Here is a 17,224-nt window from a genome sequence, read left to right on the forward strand (position 1 = left end):
TACACAGCTTCTACTCCTAGATTTGCCATAGCATTCACCTGAACAAAGTTGATTGTGCAGTGTGGAATCAGTCACAGTCGCACCCATCCCGAGGCCTGTAGTTTTGCTGTTGCATATTGTGTGGTAGACTTTTTTCCCAAATTAGTCTGACATATATGCCAACCTTCTTGTAACATTTTATCAAAACTGGAGATGGTCAGGTGAGGTACCCTGTTCTAGTTGACATGGAATGACCCCACTTTTTTTGTGCCAGAATTTCATTGTGCTAATACTTTATCTGAACGCCAAATTCAGCAGAGGCTTAAATAATAAAAATGTTTAACTCTTGTTAAGTGTTGAAAATCAGAGTAAATCAGTATTTGGATTCAGTTGACTGAAGCCAAAACCTAAAAAATATCATTAGGAAACTGAGTCTTAATCCCAAATTGTCCTAGATTCATTGTATCCCTATATACTGTAGCTTAAATATCTAGACAAACAAGCACTGCAAATGTGATTAAGCATTACCTGTTTATGTGTATACCATCTCCCAAGGTAGGTTTGGATAATCCTAAATAGCACTGGCACATCCCACATCAGAACTTTAGCCATGGATTGTGTTGCCGGTTTAGTTTTTCTTCTTCCTTAGTGGCCACTTCAGCTCACAGCACAGATATCGGAGAACCTTGGAGAAGAGGAGCAGCTGGTTCAGGGCCTATGTGCCCTGCTGCTGGGCATCTGTGTTTACTACAATGATAACTCCCTTGAAAACAATACCAAGTAAGTGTGTCCATTCCCCCTTCTCTGAAAGTGCATACACACTTGCTGATAAAATTAACGTCGCTCATTTTCACCCTTCCTGAGTGACGTCGTTCACTTTCTCTGCAAGTGTGTATGCCGGCGACGACCAATGAATAACCCCGGGGGTCGTTACCGACCCTCTCTGTCCCTCGGCTGTGCATGCATGCTCAATCTGGACGTCCAAGAGCTGCCTGCATGGCCCGGCCACTGCGTGACCTCACTGAGCGATATAAACGTCATATAGCTCTGTGTGTATGGCCGACTGCCTGGCTCAGGAGGGGGAAACACTAGACGATGTCGCTCATAGAGCATGTCGTCTAGTGTGTATGCACCTTAAGACATTTATGGTGCAATGTGAAAAACATTCCTTTACTGACTGATTATATTAGGGGTTATCCTGGTCAGGATATGAAAGACCGTTTATGGCTTTTTCCTCCAGTAAAGAGAATATGTGCAGCATCTAAGAACTGCACAGTGCTTTACCATGTCATTTCATTAATCAGAAGTAGGTCATACCCCATCAGCTTCCCCATGGTTTGGTTAGTATTCCAGTAGATATAGTGACAAGGGGACAAACTTCATTCGTGTTGACAACAGCTGGGAGAGAGTCAGCCTGCACCATTACACTTTCTGTAACAGTAAGCTTATGCTGGTGTGGCACATCCTTTAACAGCATTTTCCAGAAATTTATTTTCCCAGTAAGAGCTCTTACCACCTTTGTCTATTTCAGATTTCCTAGCATTAACCATAGTCTGCCATGCGTGACAGTTACCAATGAGATTATACACCCAAACTGCTCACACCATACCATCACTGTCACTAACAACTGCATGCATCATCCCATCATTGTCACTTCAGGCAGTATTCCATAACAGACACGCTGAATGTTCTAACTGCTATAATATTGGAAATGTCTATAATAATCTTATTGATAGGCTGATAGTGTGCAGCCTTGCTCAAAACTGGTCTCCTCTCTAGTTAGATCCAGACAAGTAGGGGTGGACTTAGGGGTGAGGGCACCCCTAGGCACTACAGTAACGGCCGCCCCCTCCACTTTATTTTAACAGATTAGTTATAAGCCTTCATTTGATAGTCAATGTAAGAGAATAATAAAAAGAAGCAACTAACTATGCCCTTTTTATTTATTTTATTTATGTATACATATTTACTAGGTAGGACAGTTTACAGGGGCAGTGTGCATATTCTACCCGTTTACACTCCATTCAAGATGGCATACGGTACAGTGCAATGGAAATATTTTGCAGTTACTGGTACTTTTTAGGCTGACAGTACCAACACAAGCATCTAAGTGCCGCCCCTAATGGGCCTTCCTAATGAGAAGTTTGCTACTGTTTATTCTGTGGTAGAGACAAAAACCTAATGTTTGACTAAATGAGTCCTTATATATATTATATAAATGTGTGTATGTTGCTACTAGGGTTGCTTTTTCTTATTACAGTTAATTGCATATTTCTTTTCAGAGAGAAGTTGAAGCAGTTGATAGAGAAGAGAATTGGAAAAGAAAACTTCACAGAAAAACTTGGCTTTATCACCAAGCATGAATATTATTCCAAGGCTGCCCAAAAACCCCAGCCGAGCTTCTCCAGTCCAGATCACATGATGTTTGATCATGAGTTCACTAAACTAGTTAAGGAACTAGAGGGTAAGGCACCAATATGCTGATTTTTATCTAAAGATATCTGTCTGTTATCCTTGAATTGAGCACTTGATCTACAAAATTGATGTGAGATTTGATATAAAGAGTTGATATCTGTTTCAATTAGTTAAGATGCCAGCATGACTATATATTTATCGGATAAGCGATTGACCACACCAATTTTGATGGATCAGGTGTCATTCAATAGGGTCTGTGATGTAGGTCTGCAAATAAGGTCACAGAATTTTGATGTGTCCAAGTTGTTGATTTTCTTCCCATAGAAAAAGCATCGAGTTGGGGGGGTGCGCACTCTTGCCAGTTTTTTTCTGCTTTAAAATCAGTTCATATAATTTTCTAACACTTTTGGGATACAATTATGGAACACAGCGCTGCGCTTTGGGTATTCCCAATCAATTTATAAATAAAAAAAGTGTAAGTAGCTGCACATTCACTATAAATACTAGGAGACTTTTGCTTCAAAAATAACAATCTTTAATTAAAATATACACATATACAGTACACTTCCCTAACTAATGATTTCAAAAACCATACTCAAAAGTTCCAGGTGTTCTATGGAACATATGAAGTGTCCTTAAACAGCCCAAATAAACTGCTTAAACAAATACTGTATTGAAGAATTAAATAGACACTTTGTATTCCGTGACTCGAAATGTTTGTTATACTAACAATTTCCAGTAGGCAACAAGCCACAGATATCCCCGGACTGTTTAGCATACACACTGCCCCTGCTATTATGTGTGACAACAGCTGGCGTCCTGGCTATAGTTATCACCGCTAATTTGTATAGATGGCGTGGCCGCAGTAATAGTTAGCCGTATATGGGTGATGTAGTGCTTTTCTTTGACTACTGGACACCTCAGCCGCCTCTCTGGGTTGGTGCTGCTGCCGCCCCAACTGCCGTGGGTTAGGGCTGCTATAACGTCCGCCCCATATAGCGGAAGAAGGTCGGCGGTGTCTAGTCCGCTCCGTATAGCGGCAGGTGATCATTGGTATCCCATCTGCTCCATGTAACCGTGGATGGTTAGCAGTGGTGAGGCTGTTACCGCCCTGGGTGGGGAGTCGCAATGATGGATGTGCATTGTGTCTCACCGCTACAGATGGATCTCGTGAGGCTGATTAGTTATTTACAGTTAAAGGGGGAGCGTGATCTCTGCAGCCCACGGTGCTGGTCAGATACAGGTGTAGGTGAATAAAAATGCAGGTGATCAAAGTGTCTGTCAGACGGTATACTGGTAACTATTACTGCGGCCACGCCATCTATACAAACTTGCGGTGATAACTATGGCCGGGATGCCAGCTGTTGTCACACATAATAGCAGGGGCAGTGTGTATGCTAAACAGTCCGGGGATATCTGTGGCTTGTTGCCTACTGGAAATTATTATTATAACAAACACTTCGAGTCACTGAATACAAAGTGTCTATTTAATTCTTCAATACAGTATTTGTTTAAGCAGTTTATTTGGAATGTTTAAGGACACTTCATATGTTCCATAGAACACCTGGAATGTTTTGAGTATGGTTTCTCCTTCATCCACTAGGGGCCACTGGAGCGTAGTTACAATGGGAAATAGTAGGCAGTAATTGGGAGCTGGCACTTTAAAATTCTAACACTGTGGCTAGCTCCTCCCCTACTATCTCCCCTCCAAGCCAGTCTTAGTTTAGTGCCCAAGGGAGCTGGTTCACTTGGGTTTAGCTGAAGAAATTTTTCTTTTTTCTTTATTATTTTATTTTTCTTTCACACACGCACAGACTGGCAGCTCTGCCACTGCCAGTCTGCACCGCGGGAGCTGCCGGCGGGGTCCCATCGCAGCTGCGTGCGGCTCGGGATGGGCCCCGGCTGAGGGAGACACTGAGCTCTCCTGAGTTGGCCGGACACCGCTGCGTGCGGCGCGTGTCGGGGCCGCTCCACCAGCAGAAGATTCCGGCAGCATGGCAGCGGTAAGTACAAGTGGTCGGACACCGCTGCGTGCGGCGCGTGTCGGGGCCACTCCATCAGGATCCTGCAAGCAGCGGTGAGTACAGACATACACCTCACTCCCCGCTTCCTGCTCCCATACATGGGGGCCACGCTCAGGGTCCCTCGTCTAATCCCCCCCCCCCCCCCCCCCCTCCACTCATACAGTATGGGCTGTGTAACAGTTTGCAAAAAAAAAAAAAAAAAAAAAAGAGTTTTATTTTGGAGGCACCTTTATGATTTTATATTAGGCGCCATTACTAGGGGTCTGAGCTTAATCCCGCAGTGGAGCTCAACAGATTAATGCAGAGATCTGTGGTATAGAGGGACCTGGGTTCAAGCCCAATGCCACCTAGATGATTTCTATTTAGACCCGGCAGGCTAAGCGCCCCCGCTCCCCGGCCGCGGCTCGCAGGGCCGTCAGGGGATGCAGAGCGCTCCCCGCTAAGTTTGCGCGGGAGCTTGGTACTTTGGATTAGGGGGCGGAGCTTTCTCCCGCTCTGCTCGGCGGGCTCAGCGGCTCGCAGGGCCGTCAGGGGATGCAGGGCGCTCCCCGCTAAGTTTGCGCGGGAGCTTAGTACTTTGGACGGAGCATAGGGGGCGGAGCTTTCTCCCGCTCTGCTCGGCGGGCTCAGCTCCCCGGCCGTGGCTTGTGTGATCGGTGGGGAGGCAGGACGCTCCCCGCTGACTTAGTACTAGAAGAGTAAAAGTTTTTACAACGGGGGCGGGGCTTCCTCCCGTCTTGGACCTCGGCTCCCGGCGGCCACCTGCGGCTCGGTTGGTGCTGGCGGCCATTTCCTCTCTGAAGGGGAAACCTCTACCCGGACTCCACTGCTGGCTGTGATTGACAGGGTCTTCGCATCACTGCAGTGAGTAGTTTTTCTCAATGTGTTCCTCCTGTGGCACACACACACATATATATATATACATATATATATATATATATATATATATATATATATATATATAAATGGATATAGTTGTACTGTGTGTGTCGAGGTGTGTGTGTATGTGTGTATATATATATATATATATATATATATATATATATACATATTTTGTTATATGTATATTATATTTTATATAGTTTGTTTTTATATATAAGATTATATTGGATTATATCTATATATGCATATATAATCAATTAGCGCCGTGGATTTTACAGTTAGGCGCCATAGTGAGGGGGCTTAAACCTAACTCTCTGGTCAGTGCCCCTTTGTCAGGGGGGCTAGTGCTGTTAATTCAACACGGAGTCCCCTGTTTATGGTATATGGAGTCAGCTCACTAATGCTCTATATCAGGGCCCAGTTAGGCTCACTGAATATTTACAATAAGATAGAACTACAAGCTCCACCGACATATATTATAATAACGCAGACCTGGGTTCACGTCCCACATATCTTCACCCTGCAACATTAATTTTTCCCCCGGCTTTACTCACAGGCTAGCCGCCATTTCGGACCAGCGGAGCTTACTGAATTAGCAGTACACTACATACACGGGTGTTGTCACCCCTTTTTCTCTATCGTCTGTTCCCCGTGGTCCTTGCAGAGTCCCCAGCATCCACTACGGACTACGAGAAATAGATTTACCGGTGAGTAAAATCTTATTATTACTCCTTTGTTTCACTTGGTAATAATACTGTGTGTAATTTGGGGATATGTGTGTGGTGTCAGCCAAATAGCCCCTGTGGCTCAGTACGCTTATAGCGGGGACATCTGAACACAGATTGAATTCCATCAAACACCAACTTTAAGGGAAATGTCCCTGTCACTGCACGTTATAGTGCAGAGTTTATAGAGGGTTACACTTCTTTAACCTGTCTTTTCTCTTTTCGTTTAACTAAACGTAACACCCAGGACAGAGAATTCCCTGTTATGTGTAGATTGTGCGGTGGAGCCATCTGATTAGCCCCCAATGCAGCTGCAGGACGTTCCTGTTTGAACAGCTCAGCTTATGCAGGTAAGGTCACCGTTACCAGAGACCCCGTCCGTTATTTCTTCTCCCCAGGATTCAAAAAGAATCTTGCTAACATCCATGTTACACGAGATACTGGTTATGTTTCGGTGGAGTCTGAACCAGTATCTCAGGATATTAAGGTGTATTGTACAGCAGTTCGTCTGGTGCTGCAAGTAAAGAGGATGGACGCTTCAGGTCCCTTGGGGTTTTGACGCCAAGGAAGAAATGACAGCGACTTGTTCCGTTTCGAATGAGCTGGGCATGCTCCGGTAGGCGGCTGGGAAACATCCGAATTCACAATTTCAGGTATCAAACAATGTTTGTTTGCCTATCTTTTTCCCGCAGATAACAGGAAACGATATCAGGACTCTCCAGGGTATACCCCTCAATGTATCGCCGGTCCAACAGGCTGTCGTTTTTCCTGGGGCAACCTTGCTGAGGGATCCATCTGAGAGACATATCCGACAGCAGGGGTTCAACCTTGTCCGGAGCAGGTAGGTTGTGGAACAATTGTCCTCTAGGTTACAGGATAATTCGCATCAGGATCAACTGATGCTTTGGGGCAGATTAGAATCACGATTCTGCTTTATATTCTTTTGAGGTCTCCACGTCTATATACTCGGAACCTGCAGTTTCGCTTGGGCTGTATTAACCCGACGACCTCTGGCGCTGCGACAGTGACAGGTGAACATGGATTCCTAAGGGCAGCTGATTCAGGGGAAGGAACTTCCTGCATGATTTCTCGAACCATTGGGGGTAAGTCCACTTCTCTTTCTCCTACGGCTGCCCCAGCTCCAAGGCGGACCTTTACCGGTCTTTCCTTTAGATCTTTCCGTGCCCTTTCAGGTTTTCGACTACAAGTCAGGGCCGGTATCTCCGTCGCCATGGGATCTCATGGTAGCAGGCTGAAGCCATCCTCTGTTCAGTCTGATTTTAGGTCATCCAACACACCCACCGCAGGTCAGACCTTCCTACCACCTGGGGGGTCCCAGGGTAGGCACCTGTCGGTGGTCCTACTGGGAGGACTGGGAAGGCTTGGGCGGTTACAAACTCGATTTTGGAGTCCAACCGTCTCAGGGGTCCCTCGGCATGGGTCGGCCGGTTTACGATGACAAGACAGTCATACTGCAGGCGGCGCTCCAGATGCTTCTAACCGCAAAGGGTGTTGATCCCTGTTTTCGCATATCATTTGAATCTGGGCATTTCTCAGCCCTTTGTTTTCTTTTCCCGTGCCGAAGCCAGAGGGCTCGGCCAGGCCTATTCTGGTCTTAGAATCCTTTCAGTCTGTGATTGCTAGTTTGAAGAAGAAAGGGGGTTTTACGCGTCCCTTGTCTTCAAGGATGCCTGTTTACTGAACTCTTTTGGGTTTCCACGTCGGTTTTTTCTCAGATTCGCATTACAGGATACCGCTCCCACAGGGTTCAGGAAAATCACAGAATAGCTCTTTCTCTATCGTCCTAGTGGATGCTGGGGTTCCTGAAAGGACCATGGGGAATAGCGGCTCCGCAGGAGACAGGGCACAAAAAGTAAAGCTTTAGGATCAGGTGGTGTGCACTGGCTCCTCCCCCTATGACCCTCCTCCAAGCCCCAGTTAGATTTTTGTGCCCGGCCGAGAAGGGTGCAATCTAGGTGGCTCTCCTAAAGAGCTGCTTAGAAAAGTTTAGCTTAGGTTTTTTATTTTACAGTGAGTCCTGCTGGCAACAGGATCACTGCAACGAGGGACTTAGGGGAGAAGAAGTGAACTCACCTGCGTGCAGGATGGATTGGCTTCTTTGGCTACTGGACATTAGCTCCAGAGGGACGATCACAGGTACAGCCTGGATGGTCACCGGAGCCTCGCCGCCGGCCCCCTTGCAGATGCTGAAAAGAGAAGAAGGTCCAGAATCGGCGGCAGAAGACTCCTCAGTCTTCTTAAGGTAGCGCACAGCACTGCAGCTGTGCGCCATTGCTCTCAGCACACTTCACACGGCAGTCACTGAGGGTGCAGGGCGCTGGGAGGGGGGCGCCCTGGGAGGCAATGTAAACCTATTTTTTGGCAAAAAATACCTCACATATAGCCTCCGGGGGCTATATGGAGATATTTAACCCCTGCCAGAATCCGTTGAAGAGCGGGAGACGAGCCAGCCGAAAAAGGGGCGGGGCCTATCTCCTCAGCACACAGCGCCATTTTCCCTCACAGAAAGGCTGGAGGGAAGGCTCCCAGGCTCTCCCCTGCACTGCACTACAGAAACAGGGTTAAAACAGAGAGGGGGGGCACTAATTTGGCGTTAGAAATATATAAAAAGATGCTATAAGGGAAAACACTTATATAAGGTTGTCCCTATATAATTATAGCGTTTTTTGGTGTGTGCTGGCAAACTCTCCCTCTGTCTCTCCAAAGGGCTAGTGGGTCCTGTCCTCTATCAGAGCATTCCCTGTGTGTGTGCTGTGTGTCGGTACGTGTGTGTCGACATGTATGAGGACGATGTTGGTGAGGAGGCGGAGCAATTGCCTGTAATGGTGATGTCACTCTCTAGGGAGTCGACACCGGAATGGATGGCTTATTTAGGGAATTACGTGATAATGTCAACACGCTGCAAGGTCGGTTGACGACATGAGACGGCCGACAAACAATTAGTACCGGTCCAGACGTCTCAAAAACACCGTCAGGGGTTTTAAAACGCCCGTTTACCTTAGTCGGTCGACACAGACACAGACACGGACACTGAATCCAGTGTCGACGGTGAATAAACAAACGTATTCCTTATTAGGGCCACACGTTAAGGGCAATGAAGGAGATGTTACATATTTCTGATACTACAAGTACCACAAAAGAGGGTATTATGTGGGATGTGAAAAAACTACCTGTAGTTTTTCCTGAATCAGATAAATTAAATGAAGTGTGTGATGATGCGTGGGTTCCCCCCGATAGAAAATTATTGGCGGTATACCCTTTCCCGCCAGAAGTTAGGGCGCGTTGGGAAACACCCCTTAGGGTGGATAAGGCGCTCACACGCTTATCAAAACAAGTGGCGGTACCGTCTATAGATAGGGCCGTCCTCAAGGAGCCAGCTGACAGGAGGCTGGAAAATATCATATAAAAGTATATACACACATACTGGTGTTATACTGCGACCAGCGATCGCCTCAGCCTGGATGTGCAGAGCTGGGGTGGCTTGGTCGGATTCCCTGACTAAAAATATTGATACCCTTGACAGGGACAGTATTTTATTGACTATAGAGCATTTAAAGGATGCATTTCTATATATGCGAGATGCACAGAGGGATATTTGCACTCTGGCATCAAGAGTAAATGCGATGTCCATATCTGCCAGAAGATGTTTATGGACACGACAGTGGTCAGGTGATGCAGATTCCAAACGGCACAAAGGTGTATTGCCGTATAAAGGAAGAGGAGTTATTTGGGGTCGGTCCATCGGACCTGGTGGCCACGGCAACTGCTGGAAAATCCACCGTTTTTACCCTAAGTCACATCTCTGCAGAAAAAGACACCGTCTTTTCAGCCTCAGTCCTTTCGTCCCTATAAGAGTCATATTTGCCCAGGGATAGAGGAAAGGGAAGAAGACTGCAGCAGGCAGCCCATTCCCAGGAACAGAAGCCTTCCACCGCTTCTGCCAAGCTCTCAGCATGACGCTGGGACCGTACAGGACCCCTGGATCCTACAAGTAGTATCCCAGGGGTACAGATTGGAATGTCGAAACGTTTCCCCCTCGCAGGCTCCTGAAGTCTGCTTTACCAATTACCCCTCCTACAACAAGGAAAGGGGTATTATTCCACACTATATTGTGGTACTGAAGCCAGAAGGCTAGGTGAGACCTATTCTAAATCTAAAAAAATTTGAACACTTACAAAGGTTCAAATCAAGATGGAGTCACTCAGAGCAGTGATAACGAACCAGGAAGAAGGGGACTATATAGTGTCCCGGGACATCAGGGATGCTTACCTCCATGTCCCAAATTTGCCCTTCTCACTAAGGGTACCTCAGGTTCGTGGTATAGAACTGTCACTGTCAGTTTCAGACGCTGCCGTTTGGATTGTCCACGGCACCCCGGGTCTTTACCAAGGTAATGGCCGAAATGATGATTCTTCTTCGAAGAAAAGGCGTCTTAATTACCCCTTACTTGGACGATCTCCTGATAAGGGCAAAGTCCAGGGAACAGTTGGAGGTCGGAGTAGCACTATCTCGGATACTGCTACAACAGCACGGATGGATTCTAAATATTCCAAAATCGCAGCTGATCCTGACGACACGTCTGCTGTGCCTAGGGATGATTCTGGACACAGTCCAGAAAAAGGTGTTTCTCCCGGAAGAGAAAGCCAGGGAGTTATCCGAGCTAGTCAAGAACCTCCTAAAACCAGGAAAAGTGTCAGTGCATCATTGCACAAGGGTCCTGGTAAAAATGGTGGCTTCCTACGAAGAAATTCCATTCGGCAGATTTCACGCAAGAACTTTTCAGTGGGATCTGCTGGACAAATGGTCCGGATCGCATCTTCAGATGCATCAGCGGATAACCCTATATCCAAGGACAAGGGTGTCTCTCCTGTGGTGGTTACAGAGTGCTCATCTTCTAGAGGGCCGCAGATTCGGCATTCAGGATTGGATGCTGGTGACCACGGAGGCCAGCCCGAGAGGCTGGGGAGCAGTCACACAAGGAAAAAATTTCCAGGGAGTGTGATCAAGTCTGGAGACTTTTCTCCACATAAATATACTGGAGCTAAGGGTAAATTTATAATGCTCTAAGCTTAGCAAGACCTCTGCTTCAAGGTCAGCCGGTATTGATCCAGTGGGAAAAACATCACGGCAGTCGCCCACGTAAACAGACAGGGCGGCACAAGAAGCAGGAGGGCAATGGCAAAAACTGCAAGGACTTTTCGCTGGGCGGAAAATCATTCCGGGAGTGGAAACTGGGAAGCAGACTTCCTCAGCAGGCACGACCTCCACCCGGGAGAGTGGAAACTTCATCGGGAAGTTTTTCCACATGATTGTGAACCGTTGGGAAATACCAAAGGTGGACATGATGGCGTCCCGTCTGAACAAAAAACGGGACAGGTATTGCGCCAGGTCAAGAGACCCTCAGGCAATAGCTGTGGACGTTCTGGTAACACCGTGGGTGTACCAGTCGGTGTATGTGTTCCCTCCTCTGCTTCTCATACCTAAGGTACTGAGAATTATAAGACGTAGAGGAGTAAGAACTATACTCATGGCTCCGGATTGGCCAAGAAGGACTTGGTACCCGGAACTTCAAGAGATGCTCACAGAGGACTTATGGCCTCTGCCGCTAAGAAGGGACTTGCTTCAGCAAGTACCATGTCTGTTCCAAGACTTACCGCAGCTGCGTTTGACGGCATGGCGGTGGAACGCCGGATCCTAAGGGAAAAAGGCATTCCGGAAGAGGTCATTCCTACCCTGGTCAAAGCCAGGAAGGAGGTGACCGCACAACATTATCACCACATGTGGCGGAAATATGTTGCGTGGTGTGAGGCCAGGAAGGCCCCACGAAGATATTTCAACTCGGTCGATTCCTGCATTTCCTGCAAACAGGAGTGTCTATGGGCCTCAAATTGGGGCCCATTAAGGTTCAAATTTCGGCCCTGTCGATTTTCTTCCAGAAAGAATTGGCTTCAGTTCCTGAAGTCCAGAAGTTTGTCAAGGGAGTATTGCATATACAACCCCCTTTTGTGCCTCCAGTGGCACTGTGGGATCTCAACGTAGTTCTGGGATTCCTCAAATCACATTGGTTTAAAACCAGTCAAATCTGTGGATTTGAAGCATCTCACATGAAAAGTGACCATGCTCTTGGCTCTGGCCTGGGCCAGGCGAGTGTCAAATTGGTGGGTTTTTTCTCAAAAAAGCCCATATCTATTTGTCCATTCGGACAGGGCAGAGCTGCGGACTCGTCCCCAGTTCTCTCCCTAAGGTGGTGTCAGTGTTTCACCTGAACCAGCTTATTGTGGTGCCTTGCGCCTACTAGGGACTTGGAGGACTCCAAGTTGCTGGATGTTGTCAGGGCCCTGAAAGTATAGGTTCCAGGACGGCTGGAGTCAGGAAAACTGACTTGCTGTTATCCTGTATGCACCCAACAAACTGGGTGCTCTTGCTTCTAAGCAGACTATTGCTAGTTGGATGTGTAATACAATTCAGCTTGCACATTCTGTGGCAGGCCTGCCACAGCCAAAATATGTAAATGCCCATTCCACAAGGAAGGTGGGCTCATCTTGGGCGGCTGCCCGAGGGGTCTCGGCTTTACAACTTTGCCGAGCGGCTATTTAGTCAGGGGCAAACACGTTTGTAAAATCCTACAAATTTGATACCCTGGCTAAGGAGGACCTGGAGTTCTCTCATTCGGTGCTGCAGAGTCATCCGCACTCTCCCGCCCGTTTGGGAGCTTTGGTATAATCCCCATGGTCCTTTCAGGAACCCCAGCATCCACTAGGACGATAGAGAAAATAAGAATTTACTTACCGATAATTCTATTTCTCGGAGTCCGTAGTGGATGCTGGGCACCCATCCCAAGTGCGGATTATCTGCATTACTTGTACATAGTTACAAAAATCGGGTTATTATTGTTGTGAGCCATCTTTTCAGAGGCTCCGCTGTTATCATACTGTTAACTGGGTTCAGATCACAGGTTGTACAGTGTGATTGGTGTGGCTGGTATGAGTCTTACCCGGGATTCAAAATCCTTCCTTATTGTGTACGCTCGTCCGGGCACAGTATCCTAACTGAGGCTTGGAGGAGGGTCATAGGGGGAGGAGCCAGTGCACACCACCTGATCCTAAAGCTTTACTTTTTGTGCCCTGTCTCCTGCGGGGCCGCTATTCCCCATGGTCCTTTCAGGAACCCCAGCATCCACTACGGACTCCGAGAAATAGAATTATCGGTAAGTAAATTCTTATTTTTTCAAAGGCAGGGAGTGACGTTTGTTCCCTAATTGGACAATCTACTGCTGGAATCCCACTCAGCAGATTAGGTTGCTTCTGAATATCCGGAGGATCCAGGAGCTTCTGGTTCGACACGGGTCCAATTTATGCTCCTCGTAGAGGGTTCTCAACTCAGTCCGTCAGAGGATTTTTCCTTCCTCGGGACCAGGTACTCTCTTTCTTCAGTCAAGTTGCGATGCGATGAGTGGTCGCCTACATTCCTCTCTGAGCGGAGGACAACAGTCTTCTTTCCAGGTCAAGCCGCCAGGTCAGACTCCCGGGTGAGGGGACATTCCCCGGAGTTTTGTCAGCTGGGCCGCTGTTGGCGGAGATTCCGGATCGACCTCAGGGCGTTCTGACTGACTCTTAAACCCTTTACTACTCTCGGACGGGAGCTCTGGCGGCAATAACCGAGGATGCCATCAGGGCTCCTTGGAGTTTCTGGTTAGTCTATCTTGCCTCCTTTTCTATTTCTACCTCACTTTCGGTAACACAGGAGGGGAGAATGCGCGCTAGTCCTCCCCGGTGGATCCGGTTTGGCCGTGCATGACTTAAAGATCCAGTCTGCACCTGTTGTCAGTAGAGGAGCTTTGGCTCTTACCTCTGCAGGACTGCCTACTTCAACAGGGTCCTTTTTTCTTTGTTCACTCTTACACTGGTGTCGTTCTACGGCGTGACTGTTCACGAGACCTCAGAAGGGAGAAGTTCCCTAGGTCGGTTGTGCCTACTGGGCCCCGATTTCGGAAGTCGGTTACCTCTTCTCGCTTTTGCCACTTTGGGAAACTTTAAGGGGCATAGTGTGGATAACAGGGCTTTTCCCGTTTTGATTTACCATTCAGCCGTCATCTTTGGTTTTCTCTGGGTGGTTTGCTCGGCTGCGCTTCAAACTACGTTGACCTGAATTTTAGGTCTCTGCCCTTTCGATTTTCTTCCAAAAGAAATTAGCCTGGCGGCCGTAAGTTCGGGCTCTCTTTCAGGGAGTACTCTATTGGCAACTCCCCCTTTTCGACAGGGGTTACGGCTGAGCTTCAGACTCAGCGGTCGTTTCTTCCAGGGGGGATGTCCGTTTTTCATATAAATCTGACACTGGTGTTTTCGGCCCTCTCTGAATGTTGTCAGGGCTCGCTGACTCTCTCTACAGAGGTCTTCGGCTATTCGACGAAGTGTTTTCTTCTTTGTTCTGTACGATGCTCCCGTACTAAATAGCCGGAGTCCCAGCATACGCTGGGCCGTTGGATACATCTGACCATCAGACAGTCTTATTGGCGGTTGCTCGGGAGCCTCCGTTTTCCATTTCAGCGCACTCTACGCGCGTTGTGAGACCTTCGTGGGTGGCTGCCCGTGGGGTCTCCATGACTACTTTATGTCGGGCGGCTACTTGGTGGGGCCGACATACGTTTGTCAAATTCTATAAGTTTGACACTTTTGCGGCCTCTGCATCACAGTTTGGCCGAGCGGTTTTACAGGACTCTCAGCGCTCTCCCACCCGTTTTGGGAGCTCTGGGACGTCCCCATTGTAACTACGCTCCAGTGGCCCCTAGTGGATGAAGGAGAAATCAGGATTTTGGTACTTACCGATAAATCCCTTTCTCCGATTCCACAGGGGCCACTGGACGCCCGCCCAGCGCTGTTTCCTCCTTGTTTTTTGCTTAAAGGTTTGCAGATCACTAGGTGCCTGCTTGTTCAGTTCAGGTTAACCTGCTTTTTGTTAGGTTCTGTTCCAGGTTTAGTTTGTGTTATCCTGGTTTACAGGGCGTCATTAACCTCCTCTACCTTAAGGTTTGTTTATTACAGCTCTCCTCGGGCACAGTTTTACGTAGACTGGCTTGGAGGGGAGATAGTAGGGGAGGAGCTAGCCACAGTGTTAGAATTTTAAAGTGCCAGCTCCCAATTACTGCCTACTATTTCCCATTGTAACTACGCTCCAGTGGCCCCTGTGGAATCGGAGAAAGGGATTTATCGGTAAGTACCAAAATCCTGATTTTTGAAATCATTAATTAGGGAAGTGTACTGTATATGTGTATATTTTAATTTAAAAATTGTGTTATTTTTGATGCAAAAGTCTCCTAGTATTTATAGTGAATGTGCAGCTACTTACACTTTTTTTTATATATTAATTGATTGGGAATACCCAAAGCGCAGCGCTGTGTTCCATAATTATTTAGAAATTTGCTGGAGACCCTAAACCAGTCTCTAAGCACTTGCAGCTGGGGAATTTTTATATTACTAACTTATAGAGTGCCGGGAAGGGGGTGTTAACGTACCTCCAAAACATTTGTTTGTTTTTCTTGTGACCTTTGGGATACAGTCAACTGTCGGTATACAGTAAACTTTTGATGGATGCATTGTAGAACACACAATAAAAAATGTTTCGCTCGATTTCTAGCAACGCAGTTGACTGGTATTAGTTAGTGATAATTACTGCGACTCTGGAACAGTAACATTACCAAGCTGAATACATGGCTCTTGTGCAACTGGTGTGATCTGCGATTGTTTTAATACTCTGTCTATATGGCATGCATCGTTTGCCTTTGTCATTAATGATTGGTCATAATTGATCATTCTAACCTAATGAAGAAAACATTACAGATGCATTCCTTTTTTCCAATACCCAAGCTGACATATTATTAAAGAGTACAATGTTTATATTATCATTTTTGGTATCATCTTGCCTAGCTATACTTCTTTGTGTTGTTAATATTGTTCTTTACCACCTGGTGGTGGTTATTATTAATAATAATTGTTAGCAGCAACTTCTGTGCGCACATATTGATGTTTTTTCATTATTTTCCATTGTGTTAATTACTTTTTAGAACTTTGTTTTTAGTGTGCTCAATAAATGTAATATTCTGGGGCAGATGCACTAAGCTTTGAGGCGTGATAACGTGGAAACCAATAAACTACCAACCCATCAGCTGCTAACTCCTACTCAGACTTAAACTATGCAGTTAGAAGCTGAATGGCTGGTACTTTATCTCTTTCCACAGCTTAGTACATCTGCCCTATTATGAGAAGAAAAAATATATAACCTGTTCTTTTGCATACAGCGGTTATTATAAAAGCCATCTACAAGTCTAGTGAAGAGGACAAGAAAGAGGAGGAAGTTAAAAAGTCTCTGGAACAACATGATAACATTATATCTCACTACAAAACAGTCATCCGGGAACAGGTAAAAGGGGGGATAGCATATGCAGTAACACTATACATCTTATATTCATTAATATTGCTTTTGAAATACTTATGCAGAACTTTATTGTGTAACTTGGTCCCGTATATTACATCATTTTTACTGTTATGACCTTAATACTCTAATGATAGACTGAGTTTGCATTATGCAGGCTTTATTGGCACCTTTAGGCCTTTGCTTTGATGTCTGGGTGTCACTGCTTCACAGAACCGTGGGACATAAGAGGGGTTTACACACCAGCAGGTATTCCCTCATCCATTTGACATCCCCATATATTATGTATGCATGGTGTAGTGCCCACTGGTTTGACAGATGCTGAGCCCTGACTGCTCTCCGATCACCATGCATTACATTTTGTCAGCTAACAGTAGTGCCCAGTTTAAAATGTTATGATTTCATGCCCATGTTTGGTTGTTGTTTACTATATATACTGTTTGGATTCTCGTGTGCTGTGTACAATTGAATGAAAATATTCAGAAAAAGATATAATTTCTCTAACGTCCTAGTGGATGCTGGGGACTCCCTAAGGACCATGGGGAATAGACGGGCTCTGCAGGAGACTGGGCACTCATACCCTAAGAAAAATTTAGTACTACTGGTGTGCACTGGCTCCTCCCTCCATGCCCCTCCTCCAGACCCCAGTTAGAATCTGTGCCCGGACAGAGCTGGGTGCATTTTAGCAAGCTCCTGAGCTTGCTAATAAGAAAGTATTTTAGTTAGGTTTTTTTATTTTCAGAGAGCTTC

The 17,224-nt window shown here is 46.5% G+C and overlaps 1 protein-coding gene across 4 annotated transcripts in view; it reads left to right on the plus strand.

Moving 5' to 3' along the window:
- The window catches only part of USO1 (USO1 vesicle transport factor), a 285,018-nt gene that overhangs the window by 187,326 nt on the left and 80,468 nt on the right, over positions 1-17,224 (plus strand). For all 4 annotated transcript variants that reach the window (XM_063916925.1, XM_063916933.1, XM_063916940.1 and 1 more), the window contains 3 exons: positions 641-759; positions 2,262-2,443; positions 16,341-16,462. In XM_063916925.1, coding sequence (XP_063772995.1) covers positions 641-759; positions 2,262-2,443; positions 16,341-16,462 — 423 coding nt within the window. The remainder of the gene's footprint in view (positions 1-640; positions 760-2,261; positions 2,444-16,340; positions 16,463-17,224) is intronic.

The sequence above is a fragment of the Pseudophryne corroboree genome, chromosome 1 (genome assembly GCF_028390025.1).
Source record: "Pseudophryne corroboree isolate aPseCor3 chromosome 1, aPseCor3.hap2, whole genome shotgun sequence".
NCBI lineage: Eukaryota > Metazoa > Chordata > Amphibia > Anura > Myobatrachidae > Pseudophryne > Pseudophryne corroboree.